At 47.4% G+C, this 9,788-nt stretch overlaps 4 protein-coding genes across 4 annotated transcripts; 2 read left to right on the top strand and 2 right to left on the bottom strand.

Moving 5' to 3' along the window:
* Nucleotides 1–411: 411 nt before the first annotated feature.
* On the top strand, nt 412–1,792 carry COCMIDRAFT_41823 (uncharacterized protein; the record flags this gene model as incomplete). Its single annotated transcript, XM_007695585.1, has 3 exons — nt 412–529; nt 639–1,597; nt 1,655–1,792. The coding sequence occupies 3 exons, from the start codon at nt 412–414 to the stop codon at nt 1,790–1,792; spliced, it is 1,215 nt and encodes a 404-aa protein (XP_007693775.1).
* Nucleotides 1,793–3,871: 2,079 nt separating this feature from the next.
* On the top strand, nt 3,872–5,828 carry COCMIDRAFT_10248 (uncharacterized protein; the record flags this gene model as incomplete). Its single annotated transcript, XM_007695586.1, has 4 exons — nt 3,872–3,985; nt 4,046–4,665; nt 4,717–5,063; nt 5,122–5,828. 4 exons carry the CDS (start codon nt 3,872–3,874, stop codon nt 5,826–5,828), a joined length of 1,788 nt encoding a protein of 595 aa, XP_007693776.1.
* Nucleotides 5,829–6,903: 1,075 nt separating this feature from the next.
* On the bottom strand, nt 6,904–7,125 carry COCMIDRAFT_110783 (uncharacterized protein; the record flags this gene model as incomplete). The annotated part of the gene is made up of 1 exon (XM_007695587.1): nt 6,904–7,125. A coding segment is annotated over one exon (222 nt), but the record flags the coding sequence as incomplete, so codon positions are not given.
* Nucleotides 7,126–8,062: 937 nt separating this feature from the next.
* COCMIDRAFT_31194 (uncharacterized protein) lies at nt 8,063–9,154 on the bottom strand (the record flags this gene model as incomplete). Its single annotated transcript, XM_007695588.1, has 5 exons — nt 8,063–8,371; nt 8,413–8,610; nt 8,713–8,766; nt 9,010–9,065; nt 9,124–9,154. The coding sequence occupies 5 exons, from the start codon at nt 9,152–9,154 to the stop codon at nt 8,063–8,065; spliced, it is 648 nt and encodes a 215-aa protein (XP_007693778.1).
* Between the last annotated feature and the right edge of the window lie 634 nt (nt 9,155–9,788).

Genomic DNA, 9,788 nt, shown 5'->3' on the forward strand with positions numbered 1-9,788 from the left:
AATAAACACCACGTAAGCAGAGTAGATAGCTCCTTATCGAATACAACCTCTTGTATACCTCGCGATTGCTCCCCGGAGCGCAGCCCCTTACAGGCACCTCCGTACCACTTGCCAAATTCATCAGTTCTGTTTCAGGCGGTCTAACTATCAGCATTCCAACTACGTCCACACCGAAGCTAATACAAGCATGGGCCACTTAGAGATAGGCTTTACCCTTATTGCGCCAAACAGGTCCGGCGATCGTTCTTGCTATACCGAATCAGCGATGCGTTGCGCAATACTGTTGCCAGCTGTAAGCATACCCTGGCTCTGGTTAGGCCAAGGCGCATGGTCCATGCTGGAGGCTACTTGAGTGTCTTTGTCGCTACAGCAGCATTGTCAATCAAGGAAGCACCGTCGAGAACCATCAGCATGCCACGAAAGAGAAGTTCAAGAACCGCAGCCAACGATGATGATGATGATTGGCACCACATCTCCGATCAGACATTGCGAAAGCGCATACAGAATCGAGTAGCTCAACGGAAACATCGTACGTTCGTTTCTTCTCCATTCCCCGTCATGAGCTTTCAGTAATCATAGTTAAGGACGAATCGTAGGGGAAAAGCTCAAGATACTAGAACAGCTGACTGGACAACAAGAATTCCCAGACGAAATGAACTTGTGGTCCTACCCTCCAGAGCTTGTATTGAACGGCCCATTCCCCTGTACATCTGGCCATTCATCGGATGGAGTATCTGATACGTTCATGTCAGCGACCCTGAACGATGTCGACTTGAATATGGCCTCTAATACTACATCTCTTTCTCGGCACCCTGCAGCTCAGATGGTCCAGAGTGGCGATGGCAGCCTTTTGCGCAGACCGGATGCTATGCCTTGGTCGGCCGGCAGTGACCAAGAAGTACCTCGAAACAGCAAACCTTCGAATCTAGGAAATCTCAACTTCATAGAACAAAGCTTGGTTGACACTACTACTGCGGCTAAAGGGACACCTCAGAGCTATCGTTCCAATTCATGCAGCGACACGGCCGGTTCGAGTCGAGGTATTGTTTCGCAAAAGCAACGGGCAGATTACTTCAACACGCCCTTGTCAGCCATTTTCGATTTCCACTATGGTCGGAATTCGAATAGCTCGACTCAAGACAGCCGACGCGAATCATCGACGGAAGATCGATCGTTGGACTCGCCAACGGCTCAGATGAACAACAAAGATTCACGAAAGGACAACAGTAGCACTGACTCATTAAGATGTGTTGCCACACGAATCGAGAAGGCGATTGAGAATATTCGCGAGCTGGGTTTTGACAGCATCGATGAACTCGCAACACAATACTACACTGCGGATCTTCAACATCGACCTGCCCTTCAGCATAGACGTCAGCTATCCCGTCGGCGAGGTCTAGTCGATCTCCTGCGCGCGATTGACGAAGACTCTAGAGACAAATGGACGGAGTGGGAGGTACAACGTTATCGTGATGAGGTTCTGCGATCAGCAGAGGAGATCCTGGACGAAGAGTTCTCTCGATTCGTCAAGCTTTACGGAAACGGCAAGAACACGGAGGGGAATCTGGCAGAACAGAGACGCCGGTTTCAAGACAAGGTAAGAGAGTAATACCTATGCAAATAACCCATACTTAGGCTTAGCCTTTCTGCACAGTTACCAAACCTTTCAAGTCTACTCAACGTGCTTGGCATGTCCGTTCAACCCCAAGGAAACGCAGACCGGACCGCAGCCACAGTGTGTGCAATCAGTGTACTATTGGATAGTCTCGGCGTTTCAAGTCCAAACCAATGACACTACCAATGAGACAGTACAGCCAAGACAAACGAGCCTAGCTATCCGTGATAGCTTTGGGGCCGCGAACGCCACACTGCTAGATGTCGAAATTCAACACGTTGATCAATTAAGCGCATAATGCTGTCGCTGTGTCGCCCTTGCGATGGAAGTTCTTAGGAAATTCACTCGTCCCTTATGATAGTGTGTACAGACTAACCCTAGACTTCATTGTTTATGGCGCCTTACTCTCAGTTGAAGAATTGGTTAATTCAAACGTCTATCTTCGAAGCTGTAGTGTCTCGTGGTTCTGAGCCTGTCTAACATCGGTGGGAGAGCCAACAAGTATTCCTGCGTAAGGTCTGACCTTGGCTTCTATCAAACATGGAGATGGGGTCTCCTGATGCGATAGCATACAAAAAAGGGGAAAGTCAGCGCAAGAGAAAGAGCTAGAGATGCAACCTCATTGTTAAACGGACCCACTGTATATCTTCCTAGTGCGACGACGGTCATTTTGGCTATACGGTCCGCTATAATAGCTAGATATACTAATTTACTGCGAAATCATGTAGTAATTGGATACGAAAAAATTAACAAAGCTTGGTCAGTGCGTAAACTTAAAAGCTTCCCCTTAGTGATTAGATACTTGAAGAACTTTAGAAACAATCTACGAAACGAGTTCTAAAAGCGCGGAAGTTGATTTTAGTTGTTGGAGAGAGATGGGTTTAGGCTCTTAATCTTAGTAATTTCTTCGTATCGTGGTAAAGGAACGTTTGATGTCCAAAAGAGCACCCATTCCGCTGTCCCTCCACCGCTTTGCTACATCGTAGCGGCATTCGTGCATGCAGGCCGCTAGCAATGGGGCGATACCGGTCGGTGTAGAGAGTAAGAGCTACATCCTGGAGAGCCCGGTTCCCGCTCTATAGAGCGTCGCGCTTATTGCGATTACGAAGAATGTCTCTATAGCAAGTTAGGTAGAGCGAGGAGCTTATTCACCATTTTAGCGCGCCGTCTACACGTCCCAGAAATCGTACCATGCAGCATAACGGCAACGCAGCTAGCCAGGAAGCTTGCACGCCTAGTGTTAGGATCGACTTTAGTATGACTGGAAGGCCCCCTCCCTGGGGCTTTCGGACATCCGACTCAAGTCCGTAGCGAAAAACACAAACTCAAATTCGTTTATTTTTCCCTTTGCAACAACAGGGGGTTAAGATTGTCAATGCGAGGAGGGGAGGGATCTGCCAGGCGGCAAATGCCACACCGCACGCTTACGGCCGCCTTGCTGTTTATCCCGGGGAATATGGCTGACTGTGTTTGCATGCACGTGAACAAGTCATACTTTTGCTGCAGCGGAGTAAAACAAAATCCAAGGTAACGTGTTTCACCACCGAGCGGCCCACCCCACCGAGCGGCCCACCTTAAAACCTCACCAAAATCACGAAATAACAGGGGTATCTATCTCTATGACTCCTAATTAATAAAGTCTAAAAATTTAATAGTCATTTATTTAGTATTAGTAGAATGCTTTTATAGATTTCTAAATAATTCTATCAAGTAGTAATAAAGCTATAGAAAACTACGCTAAAATAATCTCTAGAATCTAATTTTTCTTACTTTACTTCTTAAACATTTGAGTGAAGTCTTTAAGACTTTAGTATTTCAATTATTATAGTATTAATATTAAGCTATAAAATTTTAAAACTTTATTAATTAGTAGTTATAGAGATAGATACCCCTGTTATTTCGTGATTTTAATGAGGTTTTAAGGTGGGCCGCTCGGTGGGGTGGGCCGCTCGGTGGTGAAACACGTTAAGCATGTGGGAGGGGTTTTCTTTTTTGGCGGCTAATTCGTTGCTACCAGTACTGTCAGCTCGAGGATGACTCTAAGCTCGCGCCCATGTGCACGTCCCTCGGGCCGATAGAGTAGGGCTAGTAACGTAGGTTGCAGTTGTCCTTGGCCTTTTGTGATAACCGCTCTAGAAACAGTTAAAGCTTGTGAAATATGGTCGAAATGAATGTTGCGTATTCTCTTTCACGATTAGGCTCGACGTGGCATCGTTGGAGTTGCATGACTGCCCGATTTTTGCATTCACCGACGCAATGGCGCCTAACTACCAACGACTCGGCGACAGTGAGAATCTCAAGCCCCCAACAGCTCCTCGGTCGGGTCGATGGAAGGGAATCATTTTCAGTGTCATAGCGTCATGTTTCGTGGTGAGTGCTCTTTCATACTAATACTTTGAAATCTATTTGCAAGCTCACTCTCCGGGGCAGATGTGGATGGGCGCCGTATTTGGCATTTTATCTCAACGCCGGAGTTGGGATTCAAGCAATGGAGGTTCTGGACACCAGTATCCAGGTGAGAAGGTGTCGTGGCAGCCGTGTGGCAGTGTCGACGGGCACCCACTCGAATGTTTCAACCTTACCGTTCCAATGGATCATTTTGATACGTCCAAGAGTAAGGATAAGACGTTCCGCATTCCTGTCATTCGTCTACGCGGTGGAGAGCACGCGACACAGAATCTCTTGCTCAACCCTGGAGGGCCAGGGGGCAGTGGTTTACGATTAATAACCCGGCGTGGGACGCAGCTTAGAGGAGTTGTTGGCGATGGCTTGCACATTGTCTCTTTTGATCCACGGGGGGTTGGTGGTTCTGTGCCTCGTGCACTATGCTATCCTGACAACGAGATAAAGGCGAAGTTGAGTGCAGTACGCAGCAAGGAGGCTGTGCATGACAGTGCAGAAATGTATGCCTGGGCGAAGGGTTTCGTTCGAGCTTGCAAAGATACTATGGGAGAGTTGGGTGGTTACATTACTACCCCTCAAACCGCCGCCGATATGAACAGTATCTTGGATGCAGTCGGACAGCAAGATATGTATTATTGGGGTTTCAGGTTCGCGTCATGAATTCGTCTCAATGTGCTCCGACTAAGACAAACCTCTAGCTACGGTACAACTCTGGGCCAGACGTATGCGCAACTGTTTCCCAAGCGATCGAAGCGGATCATCATCGATGGAGTGTCCAATTCCTTCCATTGGTACGGCCGCGATTTCGATAGCATCCACTACACCGATACTGAAAACGCTTTTATGGGCATATTTCGCCAATGCATCAAGGAAAAAGAAAATTGCGCTCTGTCATCGTTCGGAGATAGCGCTGAAGATTTGCACAAGGTAGTGATGGACCTCGGAGAGCGACTTAAAGAGCAGCCTATGAGCGTGTATGTGAACAATACGGCATGGGGTCAACTCACATATGAGAACATCTTCTTCAACGGCATTCTTCCCGCTCGTAAGTGAAAGCTAGGGCAGACCACAATTACATCCCATACTAATACTACTCTCTTCAGTATATAGGCCGCTGAAGTGGTATGCACTCACAAAAAACCTGGCAAAATTGATTAACGGTAATGCCACCGACGCCTGGTTAGCCTACGCCCAGCACGAAGCATTCGACATGGGCGACGACTCGAGCGACTTTGTCTTTAACAACGACGCCCACAGCGGCCCAAACTACTGGACGCAGGACCGCAAAGAGTTTCTCGAAGGAACCGTAGTTTCATTCGTTAACATCAGCATGTTTGGGCCGAGCGAGAATCTTGACTACTACACCAAACAGCAATGGATCGTGCCCAAAACAAGGGAATTTACGCCCAAATCAACAGTTGCGACGGCAGAGCCCATGCTCCTCGTATCCATGACAATCGATCCTATTTGCCCCCTGACATCCGCAAAAAACGCTCAACAAGTCTTTCAAGACTCGCGCTTGGTGGAGATCAAGGGAGTCGGGCATTGCAGTGTCTCTGTCGTGTCAATTTGCGCGGCAAATTATATAAGAGATTATCTTCATCGTGGAATAGTGCCGAATGAGAGGCATGTAACGTGTGAAGTCGACCGACCGTACTTTATCGATGCAGACCATGAGGATGTTCTGACTCGGAGGAGTCTTCGAGGGAGCGAGCAGTTGGAGAAGGACGGGATATACCGGGCGCAATTGGCGCTTGCTGGCGATTGGCAGTGGATGGTTAGGCGTAATGGGTTTCCAATGCCTCTATGAGTCATGGATTTAAAATTAGTTCTTCCATTCCCTAAGCACATGTACGCTGATTTGATGCTAAAACGTGGATCTATGTTGTATTCTCTTCGCCCCAGTTGCTCTAAGAGATAGTAAGCTGCTGCAGCGTGTGACCTTCCATGTGTGTGTGTGCCATTCTTTGACACGACGACCACGACAGCACATATAGTAGCGAGATCTAGGTGTAAATAGTGAACGAGTCAAACATGGCCTTTCCACCTTTCAGCCTACTCATGACTAATCCCGCGTGTCGCTTCGAGTCTTACGCCCACCTGCCTCGACCGTGCACCAATCACCCCAACATCGAGCACCACAATGCACTAACGTATGTGTTTGAGCAGGGTCGGAACGTCTTGGTCAGAGATGTGGCTGGAGTCAGTTTGCGACAACAATAAGCACAATTGTTTTTCTGGCGATGGAGATCTTTCAGCACGCGGACCACTACTCGCCGCCAGATGGAGACGGCGCATCAGGAAGCGCCTGACGACGTATTGACTTCTTTGAATTAAAAAGGAAGCTGATATTACTCAGGTGGCTTTGGGGCATCAACGTGGCCATCGACCCTCGATCTGGTGCAGTCAAAGCGCGTATCTTGTTAAAATCTAGTATGCGGTTCTTCTCGTCGTATTAGCGTAGAAGATGCTGCATCGTTATGGTTTGAATGCGGCTTGGGCTCTGGTCTCCTCATTTACCGCACTCTCCACGTGCCCTCCAGCCAATGATTTTTGGAAATCTCCCAGTACTGAAAACTGTATGGAAAGCTTTGCTGTATGGTGAGCGAATGCTAGTCGGGTAATGCGCTCCCAGACCTAAGTACTCTACGGCAATCTTCAGTATCGATCTTCACGGTACCGGCTCTAAGATACGTTACAGTGTTGATCCAGTGCTCTCAAGACACGACTGTTTCGATCTGCAGATCTGGTTAGTCTATTTCCTCAGCTTTCGATCCTGTTTCAGTGGGTTCAGTGTCGTAAAAACCGACGATGCAATGCTCGTCACCAACGCGTTTGGTCGATGTCCAGACTTTCTAGCAATCGCCGCCTAAATCGGTGATCATTCACTCCGTGTGTAAGATAAGATGTCGCTCTTCCAACTCGTGAAGTGCTATATCCAGTTTCGGTTTTGGTGCTGATCTGGCATCCGCTAAGTCCCAATCTCTGAATCTTCTAGGGCTCGTGTTGGGTATGCCAGAGAGCCCCGGTTCTTGCAGGGAGAAACCATCATGTCTTCCCTGGACACTGTACAATGTTCTTTTACGAGGACGAATGCACTCTTCACCACACCTATGATATCGTTGAACGATCCCAGACTTCAAGACCAAGAGGTCAAAGGGTTGGTCATGACTAACTCGTGCGCCTTTGATGCCAGATCCCAATGCGTCCTATGCAGATTCCCAGCCTGCCCACGTCCAACTTGGCGGAGATCACCTGTCGGAGTCGCTTTGGTGGCGGCGCATAGGCTCATCTGATCGCCATAAGAGTGCAACATCTAGGAAGTGGCATGGAAATCCGTTTCGGAACGGTGAGTTGAGAAACCCTGGGCCACCGACAATGTTTGTGGGACCATCAAACGCATTAAGGATGTCGCAACCCTTCCCTATGGCCCTACTACCCAGTCGTCCTTCTAACCAGATCTTCTACTGCCTCAATATAATAGTGCATCGACGTCAGTCGCGTCAGTCCCACACCCCCATCCCCTCATGTAATCTTCAACCTGCTGGCGATATATCATGCCTAGGGGATGGCAGGAGTGTGAGTCTAAGCCATGGAAACGAGATCAACGACTTGTCTCCGTCCAGGGCATTCACACCCTCCCTCCATGTTCCTCCTTGGCAATGCTATACTGCAAATCCACGTGCAAAGATTAGCATCCTTCTGAACAGTGGTTTCTCTCGAAAATACCGCTTCCGCTCCTTCCAAGCTTCATAGTTGAGCTCCAAGTGCGTGGGCAGCACCGTTCGGGTATTTTTGGTGATCCTGTCTTGCATGAGCTGTTTCCCACGGCTGAGATGGCCATAGACTCTTCCCAACCCTTCATCAGCGTTCATGCTGTCTTAACCCTCTTGAGGAACGCAGAGTTGATCAACCCCGATGCATCTTTCGCAGATGGCTTGGACGACCTCGATGGCGTGTTTGATGGTTTTGGGGATATGCGTACCGTCAACCTTGAGGCTACGTGCTTTTGACAACGCGACTTTTTTAGTTGGAGTCAGGTGTTTACATGAGGTTAGGTGAGTCAATGTTGCCTTTACCTATTTTCTTATTGTGGTAGTAAGACCGTCCGTAATTGGCTTTGTGCCCTCTCCAGCCCTTCAGTAGTGGCAGAATTCCCCACTTGTAGCCCAAAGCTACACATATCAGATCGAGGTGTAAGCGGATCGCGTCAGAGAAGTTCATCTCCGTAAACCACACCTTACACACGTCAACGAGTCGAACTATGGCGGTCTCATCCCACTCTGAAGTTGATGTAGTGCTAGTTGCCACATCATCCACTGAGCGCCCGCCATTCCCTTCTGCAAGTTTTCTCTTTTATGGTTCGTGATGAGATTGATAATCGCGAGGCTTACGTTAGCTGCAGCCATCGTATCGGCGACCGTGTCTCTGGACTTATACATATCCTTAAGATCGCTTATGTTGAGGCTCTTGATGTTGATGTCGCGGTCTTTCGCCTCTAGAAAGATCGTTTTCACTGGCTGCAGCGTCAAAATAGCAGCTTGCTGTCGGTCGACAGCGTATCTGAATGGCCACTGCCCAGCGCCTCCTACCTATTCTCGTTTCCAATACGTATCTCTCTTGTTTCAATCTGAGAAGCCACTCATGTCTTTGTGTTTCTCGCTGTCCGGTAGATGATTTTGAATATGTTATACCTTCAGTAAATCGTATTCTAACCCCCAGATGCTCCAGAAAGGAGGTTGTAGAATCTGCAAAACGTGCAGTTCTTTAGGGTGCGTGAGAGGCTCATGTAGAATATAAAAGCATCCTATGCTCGGCTGGGGCGGTGTTTTGCCTCACCACCCTTTCCGTCATTGCTTGGTAGGCACTCCACGAATGGTATCTTCTTGCAGGTTATGCAGGGATTTTCCGTTCGCAAGCCAGTACATCCTTCAACACTTCCACTGCATCAGGACAGCTCGATACGATGTTGTAGACACCACGCCGCATACTTGAATTTCGTCACGAACCAAAATCCATATCATACTTGTTGCTATTACCTTCTCCTCTAAATGATGACACAGAGTCATCATCTTTGTAGTCCCCAGAATAACCCTTTGACGTACGGCCAGCTGGAAACGGATGATTCGAAGCCATTATAAAATGGTTAAATGCGTTAATCATGTACTGTTAACATACAGGAAGATAATCATATTATCTGTTTTTGTAATACGTCTCTTTTGACCATGTTTCTAACATCCAAACGAGTGTGGGGGCGAGAACATCAGATATCAGGCATTAGACGTCAAGCATCAGGCGTAAGGCTACGGCTCGGTGACTGTGAGATTTTAGGTTATTCTTGAGTCGCACAAGCCCACGTAGCCTTTCCTGCTCTGGCTGGTAGGAATATTAGGAAGTCCATATGTTTAAGAGCCAGGGAGCATTCGAGCCGAGAAGATGTTCCGGTTTGAAGCTACTGTCCGTGCTCACCCAATGCAACAGTCAGCCAATGCAACACTATCTGCCCCACCCAAAATATCAACCCACTATTTTTAACACGTGATATCTGTACTACTATAACAGCTCTTATAAAAGCTATTATAGTAATTAATTTATAAAGTTTAAAAGGTTAACTTTTCTACTATATAGCTATAAAAAAGATTAGTATTAAGATTTTAATATTAATATACTAGTACTAAAATAAAATAATATTATATATAGTAGCTACTAAGAAATACTAACTACCTACTTTACTATAAGAATCTAAGTTAGTAAAATATATAAAAAAACT

Source organism: Bipolaris oryzae (genome assembly GCF_000523455.1).
Source record: "Bipolaris oryzae ATCC 44560 unplaced genomic scaffold scaffold_356, whole genome shotgun sequence".
NCBI lineage: Eukaryota > Fungi > Ascomycota > Dothideomycetes > Pleosporales > Pleosporaceae > Bipolaris > Bipolaris oryzae.